Genomic DNA, 24,747 nt, shown 5'->3' with positions numbered 1-24,747 from the left:
TTAATGGCGTTGAGGAAATCAGCGTAGTACAGAGGGCTTCAATACACAGCAAAAATACAAGTCACAAGCACAAGTTACTCCTGAATAGCTTGAAACTCAGTCAGTCACAGAGTTCAAAGGTGTGGCAAGAACCTAGCTCAAAAAAAGGCATGCTAAGTTTCCCCAATGGTATAGCTGTGGAAGAAACAGCATGCTACACATACAAATACTAGCTTATCAAGCACTAACTTTCCTGTGTAAACAAGCCTGAATTAAGAAAAACAAAACCTCAGAAAAACATCTGTTAAATTGCATTTCCTAACACCACAGAACCTTCACAGAAGTATGAAAGTCTCCAAAGAAGGTAGGCTCAGTGTTGTTTATTTCAGGAGAACCGACACAGTAATGTCAAGGAAGTATTGATGTCTATACACAGTACCAAGTCTCATTATTTAACAGACATCTCTGTACTTGTCAATTCCATTAGGAATAAAGTCAACAATCATCTATTTTTAATTTTAGAAAAGTTCACCTGATTGTCTGATAGCCACATAGCAGTGAGCTGTTGCAGTTTTGTAAAGGTAAATGGCAAATTCTTCAGTCTGTAAATTACAACAAGAATTTATGTAAGTACACTTATCAATGCTGTTAAGAGTGTTAAGAAACAATCCTGCATTAGCCTGTAAAAATGTTTAAAAAGGACATTTACAGATACAGTAAAATTAATAACTATTGACAGTTGAAAGGCTACAGCATTTAATTTAGATTCAAAGCTATACCTATAATTTAAAAAAAACAAACAAGCTAACAAAAAAAAGCATTTCTGCCCAGTTTAGCAAGCAGCTTAAAAAAGTGAAAATGTAACTTGAATTTAACTCAGTTCAGTAATTTGAATACAATTTTGAAGACAATTAACCTGAATTAATTAATCTGAATCCTCAGCATTTTATCTTTCAATATACTTGCACACCAATTAAGAAAAAAGTGGTACACCTGAAAATTGTTGGTTTTTTTCCAAGATACATGTGTGGGAAAGGGGCTGCCCTGGATAATAGAAACTCTGGCATTAATGGACAAATCAAGCTATAGATGGAGTACAGAGAAGCTGGATTGGCAGAACAGGAGGGAGATCTCAGTCAGACTTATCTCTCCCAATATATTTCAATTCTACGAATTGTCAATTCCCAAAAGAGAATGGTTTTTAATGACCAGCTCTAATAAAACACAACTCTTTTCCCCCTTCCCTCAGCACACTCAAGTGCTTTAGACTATACTGTGACACTGTTTTGTGTCCTCCATATGCAATACAGGAAGCTATTAACTTTTAAGTAAGAATCAAGTTTTATGAAAATAACCAAACTAATTCCCCAGAAAAAATACATGTTAACAATCATTAATGTATTGAAGTGTGTTTCAATGCATGTGCCATGTGCCAAGTCATTAAAAACAGCTTAATCCTATGGAACTGCAAGATCCAGAATATAACAATAATACATTAAATACATGCATCTCAGTCAGCTTCTAAGCTGTGAGATAAGGAAAGATAGCATAATATATTCATAACAATACCACTACATTATTATTGCATTTTATACAACTTCTACTTGAATAAATGCATTCACAAACCTATTGTCACTCAGATTGATGACTTTTAATTTCTGCATATCACCCATTTCCTCAGGAAGAAATTCAAGCTTATTAGAATGAAGAAACAACACTGTTACATGCTTCCAGTTTCCAATCTGAAAAAAACCCCGAAGAATTAATTCATCTTCACAACTCTAAATATGCAAATTTTTACTGTTTTAAAACAATTAGTATTACAGTTATTTTTGCCTGTGAAGTATAATTAGATTTATTCTTACATATTAAACCTTCTTTTAGTTTCAATACATTAGCAACAAATTTCTAGTTCTTGCTTAAAAAAATTCAGAATTTCATTCTTTGCAAACTTGTATACTTGTATACATCCTCCTTTAAAAACATACACGAAGAAAATCTACTCAAGAATTAACTTGTTATCCAGAAGTTGTACAGACTATATATTTTAAAATACATTAAAAAATTAATTTTACAGTTTTGTAATTAAATACATACCTCTGATGGCAGCTGTGTTAAAAAGTTATGATCTGCAGCAAATGTCCTTATATTAGAGAGCTGCCCAACAGACGAAGGCAATGTTTCAATCTCATTGAAACTACAGTCCAGTTCTTCTACTGACGTTAACCTGCAAAAAAAGAAAAATTACTCCTCTATGCAGGTTCATTCATCCAACGTTAACTGAATACTTTATATAATTCAAAATAAAACTCTGAAACCCAAGCAAATTCAAATCCAAGAAAAATCCTTTACTAATTGCCTAAAAGGTGTTTGGGGTTTTTTTTGTGGGTTGATTGTGGGGTTTTGGGGTTTTTTTGTTGTTGTTATTTGGTTTTTTAATCTCTTTTACACTGTCCTCATAAGAGAGCATTCAGTGAAAACAGGGGCGTCAGCAACATCAAATGTTTGTCTACTACATGAAAACAGGCTAGTGCAAGGCACTGAAAACATTCAGAATGGGACAGATCATAGCCAAACAGAAGTTGAGTGCAGTTTCTGAACAAGAAAAGAATTTCATGAGTTAGAGACAGTGAACCTAAGAATCTGGCAGTGAAGAAGTATTTTGTAAATTCTGACAACAAAAGATAAGCTACATTAATTATAATAGAAGAAAAGAAATTAGAACAAATACCCTTCATTTGTATAGCCCTTAATTCTGAACCAATTATTTTTGCCATCATTTGCGAGTTTTAAATTAAATTGCTGAACATCCAAATTATATATTAAAAAACCTGCTGATGAACAGGTGAAAATTCTCCTTATAATATAAAAAGATAAACGTGTGTTCAGATGAACTTTTTACAAGCTTTTTGATAGTGGTTCAATCATTCACAATATTTACCACAGCCACAGCTATGCTACTGCCAAAAAACAGTTTTAGGCAGCTGACTGTCTTTTTAAACATCTTGTTTTCCTTCACATTCAATTTTTGTTTTATAGATTGGTGGCTGCATTAGTAAGTGAGGAACATAGGTCTTTTGATATTAAATAATACATAAAGAACATACATGCTGCAAACTAGAAGATATGAAAGCACTTGCTTTCAATTTTATTAAGACATTAACATGTAGAAGAAATTAAATCAAGTAGTTGTGAAAACATTCAAAAGAGGAGCCATTGTTACAGAAAAGTGTACAGAAAGGCAATTCAACCTTTTATTCAGATGAAATACCTACCCTCCTATGGAGTCTGGCAAATAAATTAACTGGTTTTCATCAATTTTAAGTGTTGTTACCTTCTTCAGGGAACCTGTAATGAAAGGAACAAGTAAATCAAAAAGGACATTTGAGTTCATTAAGCTTAGTTTTAATTTTAAATTAAGAGGGGGGGGGGGGGGGGGGGGGAATCTACGGCCAAGCAACCACATCGTCTGTATTCCCTGGCATACCTATAGTGCTATATACCCAAGGAAATAAGTAGACAAGCTTACAGAACTCGTTTGCCAGCTTACCATGTGCCAGCCACGGCAGGGGGAAAAGGGGAGAGAAAAACAAATTTTTTTTTTATCCATTTACAAACTACTGTATAAAATCAAGAACGCTCCAAAACAAATACAAATTTTATTATTCAGCTACGCATTACAGCTTTATCCAAAACTGGCACTTTTAATCAATTGAAACTTAGATCTAAAATGCCATTTGTCTACTTTCAAGTGTTCTGTGTTGAGACTACAAGCTTTTAAGAACATGAATTAACCGAAAATACAAACCAATAGACTCTGGCAGTTGCTGAAGTGAATTACTGGATAACAGTAGGTCTTGCAGGCTTTCACAACCTGAAATACCTTCTTCAACTACTTCAATGTTGTTTTTGGAAACATCCAAGTACGTCAGTTGTTTCAAAGTGCCTATGAACTAAAAGCAAGGGAAAATAATGCATTCTAGAAAGTGCAAGTTAAAACAAAAAATCCAGAAGAATTGACAACAAACTGTCTCTCAAGTGTAATGCCAGAGGAAAAGAGAAAAACCTATTTATAGTGCTGAAATACAATTTTATGCAAAAGATCCAAGCTTTATAATGAAATATTTTGTGCAGATATGCACAGCTGATGTTTTTCCACACACACAGACACACCACAGTAATTCTGCAGGTCTCTCTGAAGTCAGCCTGCTGCAAATTCAACAGTTTGATCAGTTACTGTGAATCAAGTAACTGAAGCTTTAGAACAGACTTCAGAGATAGATAATGTAAGGACATCATTAGGCTCCAGTAAAGTCTTTTAATGCTTATTTTTGCCTTTTGTGTAAAACTGCATCCTACTTAATCTCAAAAACAACAATGAATCCCTGATTGTACTAAACTGAAGAAACAAGCCAAAATATAAGCTTGTATTACCTTTCCATATGAACCAAGAATAAGCTTGAAGATTTGTGCACACTACTCTACTAAAATCTTCACAGGGAAGATGCAGTCACTTTCACAAATACAGTTTTACTTTTACTCTAAAGTAGAAATGTTTAACACATCCACTCAACTCTTCAAGGAAGAATTAGCTGAAGTGAGGAAAGACAGTAGAGAAGACTACTGATCAGGCAAGAAAGCCTCACATCAGAAGACTGCTAGTGATTTTAAGTCTGAAAACAGACCAGCTGCTTCCCAAATTTCAAATACTCATTTACTAGTTTACTAGATCATAAGCACAGGTTCACAAGTACTGCAGTAATAGGTCAGCCTAGATCCCATGTAATTCTGAGAGATGTCAGGAATGCAGATGAAGTCAATTGAACATTTTCTCAGGAACTGGCTCCCTGTATTCACGGCCCCTGAACAGGCATTGCTTGCTTTGCAGCCGTGACCAGTAAAAAGTCACACAACATATTTATCCTGTAAATTCCTGCTTGCTGTCTAACACAGAATAATCCCTTTTTGGAAGGACCAGTCAGCCCTAAATTTGATCCAGGATTTGATCTAGGATTTTTACCCCTTTCCTGAATTGGAACATAATTTTTAGATGAGAGATAAATAACTTTCAATGAAAGAAAAGCTGCGTACCCAACTCTCATGATCAGTAACAATTTCTAAGTAGCATAGTTAAGCATTTAAGCGGCATTTAGCCTTTTGGCTTTACGTAACATTAAAATTACGTAGCAACTTTAACATATATGACAGCTGACAAAGCAAATACCACTGTAACTTAAAATACTAAATGTTTAACACAGTAAAAGGACTTACCCCTGGAATAAGTGTTAGTCTATTACCATCCATCCAAAATTCCTTTAACCCACTCAGTTGTTCAAGTACTTCAGGCTGTAAAGGGAAGCCATTTTTTAAAAACTTCATACAGAAAATAGTGAAAGGCAAGAACAACTTCAGTGATTCATCTATTGCAACTTTAAGTAATGTCTTATTAGAACTGTTGCATACACTTGTTTCACTGGGTCATCAAAGAAAACCCAGATAATTAACTTTTTGAAATGTAAATATATACTAGATACACAAAAAAATCTTTTAAGAACTTGATCACAGCACTAAAATAAACCAAGTGGTTTGTTTGTTTGTTTTTTACAGAAAATATAATTTTTCAACTGGAGCACACAATAAATATTATGTGTATAATTTCCTCTGTCATGGAGGAGGTCTAAAAACCCCCTAAATTCCATCAACTCAGAAGTCCCATTTTTCAAAAACCACAAAGATTTTGTGGTTTTGCGGAAAAGGAAAACAAATTTTAATTTTCTAGCAACAAAGGGTATATCTGCATGATACAAGCAAACCACTCCATCCATAAAGTGAAGTGCAGGATTGTGCTTCCATGACAATTTATTGTTAGAAGTACCTTACGTATCAGGGAAAAGACAACTTCTTGGTAAACATCCGTGTTGCATATGCTTTCCTATTTAAACTTCCCTCCTGAGAAAGTAATACAAAACAGGTGCTACTGCACCTTAACAACTACAACCAAGTTCAGTTAAATGCAGAACTCAATTTTGTTACATTGTAAATATACAGCATTCCTGCACAAGTTGCAGTCCTGACTCCCAATAACTCATTTTCCAAGAAAACATCTTAACTGAAGACTACCTTTCAGACAGATCTTTATCCAAAAAAGCAGTTTCAAACCTTTTTGTGCTTTTACAAAAGATCTTAATGAAGTAAGTTACTAGTAGTTGACTTTTGTAGCTAAAAGGCTGGGAAAGATGAAGCAATCAGCCAAAAATATACCCAAACAGGTAATTTTGCAGCCTATACTTAGGCCCTGGCTGTTATGGCTTAACATGGGCCTGGGCACATGAGTTTAAAGCTCCCACACAAATATCTACCCTGTAATGAGAATATAGCAGTAATGGTAATGGCTGGAAGTGTAATAACACTAATGAACAATTCCTTAAATACACTCCCCTATCTGCCAAACCATACAACTAGGCAGGTGTTCAGTTCTGCATGATCTACTCATGGCACACAAAGGCTTGACTTTATTATATGGCAGGTCAGTATGTTCCAGTATGCTTCTACTTCAATTCCTTTCTCCAGGAAAGTACTTGTAGAAGCAGAGAGATGTTAAGTGATTGTAAGTATAAGATGTATTTGTCTGTGAGATCATGAAAAGGAAACAAGTCGATCCATGCTGAAGGAAAAATCTGAGCACCTCAACTGTATTTTGAATATTTTGAACAATATTCAAACTTAAAATAAAATTTCCCTTGGATCTAAATAGTTTGTACACGATAATAAAAGCAGATTATGCACAGCTTATACAGAACTACCAACATTATAATAAATTCTAAACACTTATTAGTTATCATGTATTTAAACCAAACAATTATGTTTGTAATTCAAACACATATTACCATTAATTTTTTACCAGTATGGTAACCACACTGTACCACAGTGTTTTCAAACTAAGGAAAAACACACTCATTCATCAGAATATGCACATAATTTTTATAACAGGCTCCATAAAGTAGTAAGAGGTATACATAGTATTTGCTCAGTAGCAGAACTCTTAAGCTGATGTTTACATTTTCATATTGATTAAAAACAGATTAAAGGATAAAGAGATTTATAAAAGATACAAAGCTCTGTTATTAAGGCAAAACTCACCACTTCTGTGAATTCATTACTTCCTAAGTCCAGTCTCTCCAGCTGAGTCAGTCTGGACATGGTTCTGCACAGGAAGGGGATTAATAAGGAATTAGATTTAAGAAAATACCAGTTACATCCAATCTTCCTGTACTCATACAAATATATTATTTTAATTAGTATTAAGAAGTGATGCTGTTCTGTAACTGGACTGATGTCTAAATAACGTCAAATTTTCACACACAGATCATGCCGATTGTTGACTGTCACACAAAAAGTACACTGCAACTCATCTACAGATTAGTTTACAAAAACTAAAGACGACTAGAGTAACCTTTATGATAAAGATCAGTGAAGTTACTCTTCTTTTGAGTGCTTCAGCTTTTCACCGACAGTCACAGTAAGTCCTCCCAGCAGCCAAAGGCTGGTTAACTACATGTTTTCCTCCCAAAGAAAGACCACTGCCTAATCATCAGCTAAAAAAGAAAAGACCACTGTTGAATCATAGTAACCAACACCACCTTTCTCCCTCTCCAGGCTGCTGACGAAGTTGCTTCCATACGATACGATCTGGAATCCTAATTATTCCTCTAGTCCTACAACAAATCAGATTACTAAATTGGATTTTGTGACACATTAATAGTCTTTAAGCCAATTTATGGCAAAGATTAAATCAATAACTGAAATAAAGTAAAATCCATTATTTCAAGCTGTGTTTTGGCAAAATTTTTCCTCCATTTGAAGTTTACTTTGGGGACCCCACAGAGATTATCTACCACTGCACACGGTGGTCTACATGATCGGTACTCTAGTGAACAGCAGCACTACCTAAAAATATTTTTAAAGGGGCTGTGAATGCCTTATATGACATTATGTTCTGTATTTATTTAATAATAGATTTCCATAGAAAAATTAATAATATCTAAAACTTTCAAATATAAACTGTAAGGGTGTACATACTATAAATTTCTGGAAAAACTAAATATAAGAGCTTCTAAATGATAGAGTCTTATGTTATCAGAATATATGTGTGAACACTATTATCTTTAAAAAACATCTGCATGAGCACTAGATGCTCAATGCAGCTATTTGAAGTTTCAGTTGTTTTTCAGATACACTAAGTATTAGTTGTTCTGAATATTGTTCAAAAACTACATTCTATTGAAAAATGCCTTATTTATTGAAAGTAAGTTAATGTGATTATTAGTATTACTTATGAAATAATCTCCAAAAAGGATTACACTCAACATTTGTCTATAGATTTGATTTTCATTATATTATAGTAATTATGTTGGGGACAAACTAGGAATTTAGCGTAAGTACGTAAAGACATGATCAAGACAAAAGCAGAAGCCATTTTTTGCACTGCATACATAGTATACACAGGCTTTAGAGGAAAGCCTTTAACTCACATTCTCACTGTCTCAGAGAAGAAAAATACACATGAAAAGGCTACTTCCAGAAGAATCTAAGAAACATCTTCCCTCATTTCTCAAAGCTCATGAACTGTATGATTATCAGTAAGCCAACTGCTAAAATTAATTTTCCAATTCTAAGTCTCTCTGAAATACTGCGTAAACTGAATTTCTTGAAGCTTTATGACACCATGCCAATACCAATTTTAGTGCCATATGTGGCTAACAAATTTGACCCAATGCATCTCCCAGAAGCATAGCTGAAAATTCACTTAAGGGATCTAGCATATCATTCTGCAGCTTTCAAAACTTCATGGGCAACACTATACTGTACTTTTACTGATGGCTTCAATTCAACAAGGTTTTAGATTTCTCCTGTTTTCAAGCTATGTTAGCTAGACTGTGGGCTACTAGAGAGAGCAGTCCAAAACTTCACTGATGATCTAAATTTCAGCGTCAAAAAGCAGATTAAGGGAGAGTCACAGTTATGTGGGTTTGAATTTGATACATTAGTTTCAATAAATGATTATTTGAAAATAATGCCTTAACATTTTTCTAGTCCTTTCAACAGTTTTAAGACAATGCCTTGATTTTGATTTGAACTGAATTTTCAACTCAGAAATAAGTACAAATTTTAAGAGTGAAGGGAAAAAAAAAACAGGTAACACCCAACAAAATGAAAAAAGTTCAATCTGATTTAAGTGAATTTTGACAAGGCTGAATTTAAACGGTCGGACAGGGTTTTTTACTGCAGCTTGAGATGAATGGAATTTTTTTCTTTCAGTTCAACATGAACTCTTCTCTTTTTATTTTAATGGTTTGGTAAAGATTAAAAAAAAAAAAAGAAAAAATATCAGTCTCCCAGGCCAACATACTCCAGGGTCTGAGTGATTTCTTTTTCCTTCTTCCTGTACACCATTCAACTCTGAGGCCAAATTGTTTACACAGCTAACATCAGATTCACAGAATCTAAGCAATAAAGCTCCTCTCCTCCCCGCTGCCAAATTACACTAGATACACAAATTCCACTGCAGTCCAACCCAAGATCTAGGTCCTCCCTTCCCTTCCCATCCTGCTAGTGCTACATCCTTAAAGGCTCTAAGGCAACCCAAAGTTCCCATTCTTGCCTTTATCTTCACTGTCTTAATAAAAAATACTGTTACAGTTCTGTTACCATTCAGAACCAGAGCAAATAGCTGCAAATCTCTCTCAGGTATCTGCAAAATTAACATTATGTAACATTGACAGTATTACAAAAGAACTTTACTGATTTGGGGCCTTTTTTTTCTTGCCAAAATGTCTATAATCTAGCAAACACATCCACTCAACTGTAAAACATACACAAATGGTTTGAAAGACCAGGGCCTCGGTTATTTTCCTCCCCTTCCCCACTGCCTGCCTAATCTATAGCACTTTCAGCTATTCTATGACTGGTATCTCTTTGCTTTTCTGTATTGTTTATAGAGCAACTATATCTTCAGACAAAATGCAAACAAAGCTTCCAATAATGTTAAAGTAACAGGAAAATTAAATGATAAAGGAAGAGGAATACAGGTCTGGAAACAAAAATTTACTAGATCACTGAGTTACACCTATTTCTGTCTTTGCCACAGTGCTATGTAATCCCTTTCATAAACTGAAAAATCTGTTTCATAGTTCCTGAAGTGAACTGCCTTCATTATAATATTAAAAGACACACCCACAGGTCAAGAAGACCCTTGCCCAGGTGAAGACCCTTCCCCTGAGCAAGCGTAGTAACAGAAGAGAATCATAGAATCACAGAATCATAGAATCATTGAGGTTGGAAAAGACCTCTAAGATCATCGAGTCCAACCGTCAACCCAACACCACCATGCCCACTAAACCATGTCCCTAAGCGCCTCATCTACACGTCTTTTAAATACTTCGAGGGATGGGGACTCAACCACTTCCCTGGGCAGCCTGTTCCAATGTTTAACCACTCTTTCAGGAAAGAAATTTTTCCTCATGTCCAATCTAAACCTCCCCTGGCGCAACTTGAGGCCATGTCCTCTCGTCCTATCGCTAGTTACTTGGGAGAAGAGACCAACACCCACCTCGCTACAACCTCCTTTCAGGTGGTTGTAGAGAGCGATGAGGTCTCCCCTCAGCCTCCTTTTCTCCAGGCTAAACAGTCCCAGTTCCCTCAGCCGCTCCTCGTAAGACTTGTTCTCCAGACCCCTCACCAGCCTCGTTGCCCTTCTCTGGACACGCTCCAGCACCTCGACATCCTTCTTGTAGTGAGGGGCCCAAAACTGAACACAGTATTCAAGGTGCGGCCTCACCAGTGCCGAGTACAGGGGCACAATCACTTCCCTGCTCCTGCTGGCCACACTGTTTCTGATACAGGCCAGGATGCCATTGGCCTTCTTGGCCACCTGGGCACACTGCCGGCTCATGTTCAGCTGGCTGTCAACCAGCACCCCCAGGTCCTTTTCCCACAGGCAGCTTTCCAGCCACTCTTCCCCAAACTTGTAGCGCTGCATGGGGTTGTTGTGACCCAAATGCAGGACCCGGCACTTGGCCTTGTTGAACCTCATACAGTTGGCCTCGGCCCATCGATCCAGCCTGTCCAGGTCCCTCTGCAGAGCCTTCCTACCCTCGAGCAGATCAACACTCCCGCCCAACTTGGTGTCGTCTGCAAACTTATTGAGGGTGCACTCAATCCCCTCATCCAGATCGTTGATAAAGGTATTGAACAAGACCGGCCCCAAAACTGAGCCCTGGGGAACACCGCTCGTGACCGGCCGCCAACTGGATTGAACTCCATTCACCACAACTCTCTGGGCCTGGCCGTCCAGCCAGTTTTTGACCCAGCGCAGAGTACACCTGCCTAAGCCGTGAGCCGTCAGCTTCTCTAGGAGAATGCTGTGGGAGACAGTGTCAAAGGCCTTACTGAAGTCCAGGTAGACCACATCCACAGCCTTGCCCTCATCCACTAGGCGGGTCACCTGGTCATAGAAGGAGATCAGGCAGGTCAGGACCTGCCTCTCATGAACCCGTGCTGGCTGGGCCTGATCCCCTGGTTGTCCCACTCATGCCTTGTGAGCGCCCTCAAGATGAACCGCTCCATAATCTTCCCTGGCACCAAGGTCAGGCTGACAGGCCTGTAGTTCCCCGGATCCTCCTTCCGGCCCTTCTTGTAGATAGGCATCACATTGGCAAGCCTCCAGTCATCCAGGACCTCCCCCGTTAACCAGCACTGATGATAAATGATGGAGAGCAGCTTGGCGAGCTCCTCCGCCAGCTCTCTCAGCACCCTCAGGTGGATCCCATCCGGCCCCATAGACTTGTGAGCATCCAGGTGGCATAGCCACCATAGAATGACACAACCGATATTATAATTATATGCAAATCACTAACCAATTATTGTAACTGGGAGTGTACTACCTTATAATTTCTGTGTATAAATGTAACAGTGAACTCAGCTTAGGGGTGCTTGATTTGTGGAAATACCACCTTGCACCTGGCGCCGAAATAAAGAATGCCTGCTTTCTAAAACTCCAAATTGAGTCTTAGTTCATCATCTGCCGACTTACAGTAACAATATTATTGAACTTGCCGTGAAATCAATTCAACACTAAGGGATCAGGTAGTCTAAATTATGCCTCAGATTCTGATGTTGTAAATAGTCAGCTTCACTAAGGTTAACACTACAGCTTACTTCAAGTAGCATACAATTCAAGAGGTGTGTGTGATAGCAAGACTGGGCCCTGAATCATCGTCATTACACTCTCAAATATCCTGCTTCTTTCTAAAAAGGTTACTCTTTTTATTGACAATTAGGCAACAGACAAGAAGCTTAAAAAAATCAAAAAAACTTTTTATATTTCCATTGGACCATTTTCCCAACTTTCAGCTACGTATCAGATAAAGGCCTCTAAAACATTTTAGTATTTTTGCTTTCCTTTCAGTAGGAATATTTTCATTGAGCTGGTTTGCACTATAATACTGCCAGTTTTGCAGTCTCTGGCTGTGGATAAGCTCAAGCAAAATGATGCATTTGGCACAAAGCAAGGTTGATTTAGTGTGTTGGCATTAACAACCCATTTTGATTAACAGTCTTTCAAGTGCTTTATGCTTTAGTGTTAAAAATTATGTGCATGTTTAATTCAGCAAGAGGGCTAGCTGATTTTGTAGAAATTTATCCAAATACATTTCTCATTACAGATATGAAAGAATTTGCTGTAAGTATGAAAATATTAAAAAGGTAAGAGTGACAAGGAAACAAGGAAAGATAGTTGTATTCTATAGCAAAAATATTAGCATGTACTGCTACATCTTACTAGCTTCAAAAAAAAAAACCACCTTTGGATTTTCTACACTGTTTAAAGCTGTATAGCATGTTCCTTTTAAAACGCATACTCAGGTTTGGAAAACTGTGTAAGTTCAAATTTCACATTGCTTCTGTTCTAACCTAATAGTGAAAGCCAGGCCACGGATGCCTTTGTTGGCCGGGTCAACTGCTGCACGGTTGTATTACCCTGGAAGGCAGATTCACCTCTTGCATACTATGGACACCACAATGAATTTTTTCTCTCCAGTGTACATCATACACAAACAATGTATGTTTCCAGTGCCTCACTGTAGCAAAATGCATATTAATGTGGTTAAATTAAAAAAAGAAAAACAAAGAATGGTCTCAGTAACTTTAATCACCCTTAATTGAACCACAAGAGAATAATAATGGTGGCATCTCAGCATGTACTGTACATCATTATGGAGGTGCTGCAGAGGACATTTTCATGACAGCTGCTGTATAGTTTTCCAGCAAGCATGAAACCCTGAGAACACTGAAGTCAACAAAAAAAATTCCCAGCAACTTCAACAGAAATTGTGTTTGGCCTAAATACATTACAGCGTTTGTTTAAATGTCTCTTATCACTACAAGAGATCTCTGTAAACTACTCTCTTTAAAATATCACATGTAATTCATGCTATTAGTGTTAATTATGGCAATTAAGGTCAGAGTAATTTTATAAACAAAATCTGTATTAGCTATAAGTTTTAATTATAGCTACTGTTCCTCAGTTGGGAGTAACTTAATTTACAGAGCTACTACCTGAAATTACACGTAATCTAATTTTTTTCCACTGAAAATTAGTGATAGCGGAAAGAGCAAAGGAGGATAGAGAGTATTTATATCTGCCGCGGTTTAACCCCAGCCGGAAACTAAGCACCACACAGCCACTCGCTCACTCCCCCCCAGTGGGATGGGGGAGAGAATCGGAAGGGTAAAAGTGAGAAAACTCGTGGGTTGAGATAAAGACAGTTTAATAGGGAAAGCAAAAGCTGCACACGCAAGCAAAGCAGAACAAGGAATTCATTCACTCCTTCCCTTTGGCAGGCAGGTGTTCAGCCATCTCCAGGAAAGCAGGGCTCCATCACGCGTAACGGTTACTTGGGAAGACAAACGCCATCACTCCAAACGTCCCCCCCTTCCTTCTCCTTCCCCCAGCTTTATATACTGAGCATGACGTCACATGGTATGGAATGTCCCTTTGGCCAGTTGGGGTCAGCTGTCCTGGCTGTGCCCCCTCCCAGCTTCTTGTGCACCTCCAGCCTTCTCAGTCAGTAGAGCACGGGAAGCTGAAAAGTCCTTGACTCGTGTAAGCATTACCTAGCAACAACTAAAACATCGGTGTGTTATCAACATTGTTCTCACCCTAAATCCAAACCACAGCACTGTACCAGCTACTAGGAAGGAAATTAACTCTATCCCTGCCGAAACCAGGACAATATCACATGAATAAGTAGAATACTTCACACATGGAAGATTTAAATTCACACTTTCTGATGCCATACATTTCATTGCAGACATGAGTTCTGGCATCTGTATACAGCAGACACCATAGTACAGTATCTAGGCACACAAAAAGGGAATTCCAATGGAACACATCCCTTGGTCGTGTCTTAGGCATATAATTAGCTACAGTCACTAAGACAACTGGCTGTTGTATTTCAAGGGCTGGCAATTCACACTTCAGCCTACTGCATGCAAGTCTGCTAGCATATGAGCTGGACAGAGTGAATATTCAATTGTTAGCTCCTCCTCTTCTCCACCAAAACTTCTTACATCCACCAAAACCAGTACCTCTCTTCACCAGTTTCTGTTGCCAGAGGAGAACCCCTTTTACAGCACACCACAACACATTCAGGACTCTACAGCTGGTTATTCACATCCCATCATTGGGATCTCTGTTTCTCCCTTCATTGACCTTTTATACCTCTGTCAACCCACTTAGACCTCCAGGGTCCAAGTCAGAAAATTCAGAGCATTGCTCTAGCTCATAGAAACAGCAGGAACTGCAACACCATCAGCCTGGGCTTGTTTGATAAAATGAGTGAGAATTGCAAGGCAGGGTTTAGAAAGATGCTAGAAAGATGCTAGATTTTAAAAGAGGTACAATTGGATTTACTGTTAAAACAAATGCTGTAAGAATTTCCAGAACTATTTCACTATTAACCGAAAACACCTCTGAGGAATATGCTGCCATCATGTTAAACAAGCCTGTTGCATTATAGAATAGGTACATTATAACAGATTCCATGCAACAGAGTAACAACTTAGTACCTTCTTCAGCCCTGAAGTATATTAAGCTAAAAAAAGTGCTCAAGTCATGTGAATTGCATTCCCTCAGCCATTCTGAGCAAACATCTCAAACTCCACATTTGATTTAGAGATAGTGATCTTAATTACCAATGCCTAAGTCTCAGACACTCAGCCATCAGAACTGTACCCAGACAGGCATCTGGGCAGCCATACGATACTGCATGCAAGAAGCATCAGACATTTCTGAAAGATCATCCTGAGGTGCCCACACGCTGAAAAGCTCAACAAGTAGATCAGAAATCTACAGAGCTGGACAGGGACATAAAAAAAAAAATCTCTGAATAGACAAGTCTCTGAATGGGCAGACCAGTCAGTCTGAAGGGAGATAAAACTTCAGCAGTATGAAGAGAAAGTTCCATGTAAAAGCTTAGTCCAGTTACTTAGCTACACATTTTAAGCTGTGATCTACTTTTCAATATGCACTACATTAGTAGTAGAACTACAGGAAAAACCCTCCAAAGTAGTTTAAATAAATGTCACCCATACTTACTTTGGCAATATTTTTAACTGGTTTTCTCTAAGTTCCAGTATCTGGAGTTTAGTTAACCTGTAACAGAAAGGCATAACGAATTATCACGATGTACTGTATTTTACGACAAAAGCAATCTCTGAACTTATTTATATTGCTGAATTTAAAAAAAAAAAATCTACAAGTTCAAAGTATTTTTTCTGTAAGAATAGAAAAGTATGTTTTGTGTATAAATCTGCAGGTTATTTTAAATTCATTTATTCATTGGGGTTTGGTTTTGGTAAAGCAGCAAACAAACTAGATCTTGCCTGCTTTTCTGCACCTGTTTGAACACATTTGTTTTCCTTCACCCCAAAGATTTTTAAAGCACTTCATTGGATTCATTATGGGTATGTGTTATCATCATATACAGAAGTACACAGTAAGTAACAGAAGAAAGGTAGGATCAGTCAGTACAACTTAAGATGCTGAATTTCTAATACTAGTAATGTATCAAACCATTTCATATAACAGGCCTCATCAGAAGAATACCTGTGGTCTTCCACATGGTAAAAAAACACTTTTAAATCCATCTTGGATTTCCTTCCATATTCTCTTTCTAGTCAGCTTCTTAATCCATTTTGATATTTCTGTTAAAAGGCAGCTTGACCTTTCTTTCAGTAAATCCTTCGTTGCAAGATAAATAACCTCTAAATCCGAAACTCAACTGCTTGGCCAAGATAAGTTCAAAGCAGTCTTGACATTCAAGCAATGTACCATCCCCAGTGGAATTTTTTGCATCAGGACAGCAGTGACAAGACTATCTCTTTGTTAAATGAAATGCAGAAACTGAGTTTGGTTTAAATACAGACAGAATTGTAAAGACAAGAGTTCTACATATGACCCACTAACAGCCCTCATACAACACAAAATAGGTCACTGAGCTCCCTGACTCAAAAAGGAGCTTAGTGAACAGACCAGTCTTTCCTGAAGGTGCTTAACTGAGTGTGTTGTAAGGACAGCGACAAAAACCTTAATTTTGATGAAGCAGTAAGAACTATACTTAAAAGTAAAAATAGAAAGATGAAAACAGTATTTATTTTTCCCCTACACATTTGCTCATTTTTGTATGCATTTGAAAGTAGCAATCTGCCATGCCTACGAATAACCTAAGAATATAACAGTCACCTTGAAACAGAGCAGAGGTCAACGTAGCCCAGCATTGCAAGCAGTACTTGCCATCTGGTAGCAACTGCTGGAGGGGAACCTCCTCCCCCCAGCCTCTCAAATCAAAACAAACACTCCAACAGTGCTGAAAGAATACCCTGACAAAAGTCCAGTTCATGGTAATATCACTGCTGTCAATCTAGGACATAACTGGAAAGGACTTCCTAGCCTTCTTACCCTACCTGCATCCTAACATACCAATTTGTGACAAAACAGAACTTGTTTATTTAAGCACCCTCAGATTTGAACGGTCATTCTGGGCTTGGACTTCTGAACCCAGGAACAACCAAACACTGCATTAGGCTCCAGTTGTTTTGCTTTAATGACAGGGCAAATAGCTACACAGGTTGTAGGTTTTCTTCACAACACGACTATGCAGTCAAATTTCCCAGTTGAAAGCAGTAGAGGCAAACCTCCATTCATATGCTAACTACATATATGCATGCCGACACCTTGCTGACTTTAGCCAGAATTGACTGTACTACACTTCTAACAGGCTAATTCTCTGAACTTAAAGACTGCCTTTGGTAATAGACAGGTTCATAGCTTTGTGACCTAGTTTCATGTTCTACTCTTTCTTCAGCTAACCCTAAGAAACTGGAGATACAAATATCGAATTTCTTATGTGTAGAGCTACACAGAGACTACTAGGGAAACATTTTCAACCTCTCCTGGCTGGGAGATACAGGCTGTGTCTACACTAGTAATTTTCTTGCCATAATTGATGAGATATATTGGACTGAAGCAGTTGTCACTTCCTCCATTATGATTGGAAGGGTTAATTCAAGTTTAATATATTAATACACATCAAATACTCAGCCTAGCTGCTCTTTAAATCACTGGTGTAAACACCCATGCTAAGTATCTGAATTGCTATAAATGGAACTGAAAAACTGGGGTTTAATTTGGAAAAGAAATACGGACAGAGAACTAGTCCACCTATAGTAAAGGAAAAATAGAAGTCATAGTGGCAGAATATATATTTCCTGTGCCATTCTATTAAAGATTTGTCACACCCATCTGGAAATATTTCATTTCTCAACTGTAAAAACCCATAACCACATAAATATTTACAAATCACCTAAGCACAAAGCTGTAACAGAGTATTATTCAACTTCAAGTATATCTGGTGTAACAGCCTCAAAATTATTGTTGCAGTATTGTTATTTAATGTAACCAACTTAGCCTGCTTTTAAAATGTAGCTCAATTTTTAAATAAAACAAGATCTCTAAGTGAACACCTTGCCAGGATAAGATCAATATTCTTCCTAAATCTGATTTCTTTAACTATACAATCTGTAAAAAATGTAAAAGAAATATATAGCAGGTATACTTAGAAACTTGCTGTTCAACAGCAGTCATTCCTTGGAAAGCTAAAAATATTTCATAGAGAAATGTTCATTATTTTTCACCTCCTTTGCAGTTTTGCTAATGCAGAATATGTATTTTTTTTTAAATCGTAACTAAAATATAAAGGCAAGAGCACTGAAATATATGTATCGTATAGCAGGTTGCAGTTGCAGAAGTTTCAGCCAAATTGCATATGTGTAACAAAATTAACTCCCCAATTTGATCATCACTGTACATTTATGTAAAAAATTATCCCAAAGTAGATACTACTAAAAATATCTATTACTGCAAATACTACTGGCAAATTGTTGAGAAAGAAGATTAAAAGTAAATTCATTGCAACATCACAGTAAAAAGTCTCTGGAAGTAATACCCCACTACAGACAGCATTCTCAAGAGTTTTTAGAATGACACTGAAGATAAACTCCTTGCTTATCTTAAATACACATCAGTAAATAACGTTTCCCTTTTAAAGCCCTGTCTCAAAATTAGCGTGCAATGAGCTTCAAGTTTAGAATGCTCTGCTTATGTATTTGTATTTTTAAATGAAAATATACACAATGCATTTAGATACAACACATACGGTTTTCTTAGGCAAGCATAAGCAATTCTCAGATTTCTGTGCACTGGCATTAAGGCTAACTCTGGGATATGTGCCAACATCAATGCATTCAAATTAGAATTTGGGAGTGGAAGAAAAAAAACACTTTATCATCTCAGAATTCCAAAGGAACTGGCACATTTAATCAAAAGCCTGGTGATTTTTAATAAGTCTAACAGGCTGGACCAGTACAACACCTCTGAAGGACAGCAAGTATGTAATGCTCATAAAAAAGATTGGATAATCTTGACCTCAATAGTATGCAAATCTTTAGCACAAATTTTGAAGGTGAGAATAAAGCATGGAAGTAAATGTAACAAAAAGCTGCATGGATACACTAAAAGTAGTTTGCATTACACAAGGTTTTCTTTCCTAACCATGTTACTAACAGAGGTGCTCAAGGACTCATTTTGGGACAATCCTGTTCAGTATTTTTTAACAGCAGCCTTAAAGGACAGGAAAAATGTTTAAGTTGCCTGATGCCACAAAAGACAGTCACAGACAATACAGTGCATTATTAGGACACTGTAGGCAAAAAACCTATACAACCTTAAGGACTGAAAAAAATAGAAAAGGGACAAGATGTCATAGCACCAAGTCAAGTGCTTATGGTTTCCTTGTAGAGTCATCAGCCATTTCTAACTGAGCTGTCCAATGCATTAGTTGATCATGTGGGAAATGACACTAGGCAGCTGCAAAAAGGGCTAGTGGCACACTAGAGTGTAACCACAGACATTTCCAAGAAAAACAAGAAGATAATCATGACATTGTACAAGCCATGAAGAGATCTCAATTTGAATTCTAAATATAGCTATATATGTCGTCATCCTCTGTCAAAAAGAAGATGATGAATTAAAACTGAAACTCATTCCAAGATATATTAGTATGATCAGGCACAAAGGAAAACCTGCCATACCAGAGGGAAACAGAATTTTGTTCAGTCTAACAAACTAAGAGAGTGATATGAGAACACTATAAAAACAGCAGGTGAGAGAATGGGAGATAACACTCGAGAGATGACAGCAGTTAAACTGTGGAACAAACGAATATGAACAGTCAGAGAGAAACTGATGTGGGAAACCAGGTTTCTAACCTGAACTGCTGGAACAGAGGCCCTGACACATGGAGCATAAAAACCTTGCTAGCATTAATACGGCATTGGTTTAGTTTTTAAGAGGCATTATTACCTATAGTTGTCAGTAAGAGCAGGCAACAGAACTCAGTTATTTCATGTGTTCCCATGTAATGAAAAGTAATAGCTATAAGGCCATATACAAAACAATTAATGCACCAAATTGGAAGAAGCTGAAGGCTTGTCCTTTATGGGAATAAGCAACAATGCTCTAACTAAATATCCCAAAAGCTTCTACCAGAGCATTTTTGTTTATTTGTTTTTTAGAAAAGTATTCCCATATTCTGAAGTACACGCTAAAAGACCATTTACACTAGCAAGCGTTTATACATAGTTGTGAAGTTGTGGGGTGGCAGAGCAGTCTGATCACTTACAGAACAGAAGTACTTAATGTCAAAGGGGTCTGAACCTTACTTTGAAATGACATTTTACTAATTCATTGTTTTCTAATTTATTTGATCTAAACATTATCTTCCTACAGAATAGTATTTATTCTGTGCAATACAATTATTAGCAGGTAAACTTACATAAATACTTTGAATTAATCTAAAAACAGCTGACGAGTTTCATTCTCCTAGCTACAAGCTAGGATGCTGCAAGTCACTATTTATATTTTAAAAACCAAGGCTGAATTCTTCATAGCTATTAAGAGAAACAAACACTACACTGGAAAATTTGCTTTCAAGTTGCCTTCAGTAACTGATTTATTCTTAAGCTGTTAGTAATTAATGACTTCACCATTTCCCTCCCATTAAGCATTACAGAAGCAGACAGTGAGGAAGAAAAAATCATTATGAGGCTTTTTCAAACTATGTGTAAGATTAACTACTTATAAGACCAACTGTGTTGGATCTGAAGTCTTCAATTTCATCTGTAGTGCCTGTTTTTTACTAAGAAAATGTTACCATTTGGTTAGACTATTAAAAAACAGAACAGAAAAATGTATAGGCAATCATTAAAATGCCAACAAGTGAAGACTATGCATCTTCCAGGTATTTATTCTTCAACCTTAATGAAGGCTTTTGAAACGCAAACTCTGTGTACTAGAAACAAGCACGATAATTAATGCTCCTGCATCATAAGCAGCATTTTTGTTAGCTGAGCGTGTAATAGATCTGGTGCTTTTAATTGTTCATCAGGGAATGACTAATAACTGGACAGAGAAGAATAGGCCAACAACTCCGATCACAGATGACTAATAAACTAATGGCCACTAATGGACTGCACCTGTGCTCACCTTTCATTGTACATCTCCTGATCTGCCAGACTTCTGCAGCACTCTATCTGGGGGCTTTTCTAAACTCTTGTAAACTATGCTGACCCAACTATAAACATACAGCCTAAGACAACTGCTTTCACGCAGCAATATACCTGGTTAACTAATAGCCTGAAAGAGAGGCTTGCTGGACATGGGATAGGGTAGGAGAGTGACAATCCAGGAGAAGAGAGCATAAAACAAGTGAAGAGAGGGGGAAAAAGCATAAATGGCTATATCAGCATGATAAGGAGAACAGGATGAATCTAGGAGTCCTCCTTTTAACAATATTATCATTTCACTTTTGCTTCCAAGATTTAATCCATTTTAAAGAGGTAGGGGTTCAGTATTTGTCTTGTATTTAAGCTATTACATGGAACAATTTGGCTTAGTCAGCTCATCGTAAATATGCTAAGTCTTCCAGAAAGATTCTTGACAACAAGGTACTTGAGAATTATAGGTGTGCATGAAGGAATCTGTGCATCCAGGAGAGGACAAGTGGAATTACAGATGTCATTATTTGCTTCACTCCAATTACTAAATGATAAACAACCCGTATTTCAGAAATACTAGTGTCCTGTACTTACCAGACTTGTGTTGTAAAAGAAGCAAGTATGTAAGTGAGTTTTATTTCTTGGCTCTTTGTAAGCATTCTGTCTGTCCTTCAAAAGCCCAATTAAAAATGGTGATAAAGATTCAGGGTTTTTTTCTGTAACTAATATGTGGCATAAATGGATTGGTAATGAACACTTCTTCCCCTCCTCCAGTTCACACTTTGCTTGAGAAGCAGCAGAAACTGCTCTGCATAAAACTAAATGTAGATACTAAGTTTCAAATTCAACTTACCTGCCAAAATTGGCTGGCAAAAACTCAAGAAAAGCATCATTCAGGTACAGCTGTGTTAGGTTTAACAGTTGGGAAAATCCGTCTGGAAGCCTATATAGAAATAAAATAATGTAGTGCATTTGTTTCAATTATATTCAGGGTATTAAGTCATATTTTCTTAAAAAACAGTACAGTATTGAAGTCCTACATATTGATAACATGAAAATTAAGGTGGTACCAGAAGCTCAACAAAATTGCACTAGATACTTGTTCTCTGTAAGATTAGTTTCAAAATTATTTTTAAGTATTGAGGACAGTATCTACAGGCAATAAAAACTACAAACAACAAGTGTAGTCTTGCTATGTATTTGTGATCTCCTGACACCCAGTGTGGAGGAGGCATTCATTAGAGACAATAAGATAAATTAAAACTTACGCAACACCTTTTTCCCCCCAGGAGAGTTATGTTGCACAAAGTTCGTATCTCTGGCAGTGCTACTTCTGGCAAATTAATTTTGTCACTATAGAAGGTGACAGGGAAATCTACTCATTTAAGCTAAGTTTGAAAAACAGTGGTCCAGGCTTCAGAGTAAAATTAATTCTTGTTATTAAGAGAGAAAACTCTTTGCATATTTCTCTACGTTCACAGAGAAGTAATGGACTTAAAAAAGCTGAGAAAGTCACATGGTATAATGCAGGACTGCCCACATAGCCTATTAAATTGGGCAAAATACTTTAATGACATAGCTATAGTGTATCACAGTGCAATGAGGTTAGTGAAGATACTTCTCAGGTAACTCTGCTCCTTGCCTCCAAGGTGGTGCATGTCTGGGGCAAGTTTGAGACTCAGCAGTGTTTGCACAAAATAGAAAACATCAAAAAAATGACAAACTTACTTTGAAATTGGATTTACGCTGGCCTCAACAACTGTCAAGACTTTACAGTTTTTTATATTTTCTGGAAACTCCTGTATGCCTGCAAGATAAAGGGAGATGTAGGGAAACAGTCTTAAATCATTAGACTCCATCACAGGCATACAAATGATGCACATGAAACCACCAGCCGTAAAAACTTTAATTCATTTAGCAACCAGTGGACTGGTTCTCTGATATTTCATTTTAGATACAGTTTTCATTAAAGAAATACTCTTATGCAGTATCAATTCTTTTACTGTTCTATTCGTAAAGCATTTCATATTGCAGCTTAGCAGGCAGCTCACCAAGCAGCATTGTAGAGACACAGTACACTAACAATTCCCACTGCTCATTACCAAATATTAAAGTACTAGTACTTTGTAGTGTATTTAAGATCAGGCGCTCAGTCCCAATATTATTTATTTAAAACAGAAAAAAAAGAAGGTATTCATACACATGGTAAAACAAAGTTTCCAACAGGATCTGTTTGTCAGATGCACAGCTTGTATGACATCCAGGTGAAATGGTAAGGCTTCAAATCTTAAAGTAAGTTTATAGCATTCCTGGTTCTGAACAGATATCCCAAAATGTGACATATGCTTGCTGTTAGCTTCAGCTTATTTGTAGAGAAGGACAAAAATGCTGCAGACGCACTTATGTCTGAAAATTAAAACAATAAGGAACCTCTTTTCCAAAGGTTATCTCCAGAAACGCCAGAGTGAAATTGCAACCCACATACCTGCCAAATTTGTATTTGTCAGAAACTGACAAAACAGGCCTTGGAAACAGAAGACAGGTATCCACCACATCAGTAGGAAATCAGTACTGAATCATTCTACTGATCAAGACTTTCACCTCAATCTTTACTATACCATAAAAACAAATAAAACCATGGTTATCACAACTGTAGTTGCTTTTGCAATGTATCACTACATTGTTCTTATACCATGGGACAGGTGTTTTTATTTTAAATAAACTTGTCCTAAGTATAACAACTATTCATACTGCAATCCTTCCACTTGCATTAAGAATACACTATTTTTTCAAGAAAAAAAACATACGCTAGTAAAACAAAGTTAGTTTAAAACAACCAGTTTTTTCATGTAACAGTAATCTTAGCTCTTTGTCTTTCAATTAATGCATGTAATTGTGTCTGCTTCTAGAGTGCTTTACCAGGTGTATGGAGAGGGCAGCCTGAACCCAGGGAACGAGACCACTAAGAAGGAACTGTATGCTGTGGATGTTTGCTTCTAGGCTAGTGAGAGTGTGAAATTTCATGCTGCTCAAGTGACATTAACTCTCTTACAGTCCAGCTGCAGAGAGAAAGACAAGGGCAGTGTGTCTTCTCATTCAGATTGGCAGGTGGGACTTGGTTATGTCTCTCCATGTATCTGTTCTGAGAACACCGAATCAGAAAAAATGTGGCGAAGCATCAACCGCTAAGTAATGCCTTTCCTTACATAAGAAATTACACAATTTCTGATGCTAGCTTAGAGTTTGGTTCTATGTTTGTGAAGTAACAACATTGACCTAGTATATTAGGATTTAAGAGATGGCAATACGACCTGACAAGAGAAGTAGTCACAAAACACATACTTGACATGAAGTCAATTTGTGATGTTAAGGGGCAAAGTCACCATGCTGATTTTTCCGTAAGTTCAACTTAAGTAGAAACACCATTTCTGTCAAAGTAGACTTTTAAGTCTTTCTTGACAGGAACCTGTTTGTCATACTAAATGGTTGAAACTATTACTTCCGACTCACACCAGGTGTTGTACTCTGTTATTGAGAGGTGAAAGGCAAGAAAAGCACACTAAGCCACACAGTTAATCCAGGTGTTTAAATACCTCC

At 37.2% G+C, this 24,747-nt stretch overlaps 1 protein-coding gene across 7 annotated transcripts in view; it reads right to left on the bottom strand.

Moving 5' to 3' along the window:
* The window catches only part of ERBIN (erbb2 interacting protein), a 123,009-nt gene that overhangs the window by 29,324 nt on the left and 68,938 nt on the right, over positions 1 to 24,747 (bottom strand). For all 7 annotated transcript variants that reach the window (XM_076362809.1, XM_076362808.1, XM_076362814.1 and 4 more), the window contains 10 exons: positions 22,879 to 22,957; positions 22,004 to 22,093; positions 15,635 to 15,691; positions 7,120 to 7,183; positions 5,251 to 5,325; positions 3,788 to 3,932; positions 3,255 to 3,327; positions 2,077 to 2,206; positions 1,606 to 1,721; positions 512 to 581 (listed from right to left, as the gene is read on the bottom strand). In XM_076362809.1, coding sequence (XP_076218924.1) covers positions 512 to 581; positions 1,606 to 1,721; positions 2,077 to 2,206; positions 3,255 to 3,327; positions 3,788 to 3,932; positions 5,251 to 5,325; positions 7,120 to 7,183; positions 15,635 to 15,691; positions 22,004 to 22,093; positions 22,879 to 22,957 — 899 coding nt within the window. The remainder of the gene's footprint in view (positions 1 to 511; positions 582 to 1,605; positions 1,722 to 2,076; positions 2,207 to 3,254; positions 3,328 to 3,787; positions 3,933 to 5,250; positions 5,326 to 7,119; positions 7,184 to 15,634; positions 15,692 to 22,003; positions 22,094 to 22,878; positions 22,958 to 24,747) is intronic.

Source organism: Aptenodytes patagonicus, chromosome Z (genome assembly GCF_965638725.1).
Source record: "Aptenodytes patagonicus chromosome Z, bAptPat1.pri.cur, whole genome shotgun sequence".
In the NCBI taxonomy this organism is placed as follows: Eukaryota; Metazoa; Chordata; class Aves; order Sphenisciformes; family Spheniscidae; genus Aptenodytes; species Aptenodytes patagonicus.
The sequence above is the reverse complement of the archived record's forward strand: the minus strand, read 5'-3'. Positions and strand labels throughout refer to the sequence as shown.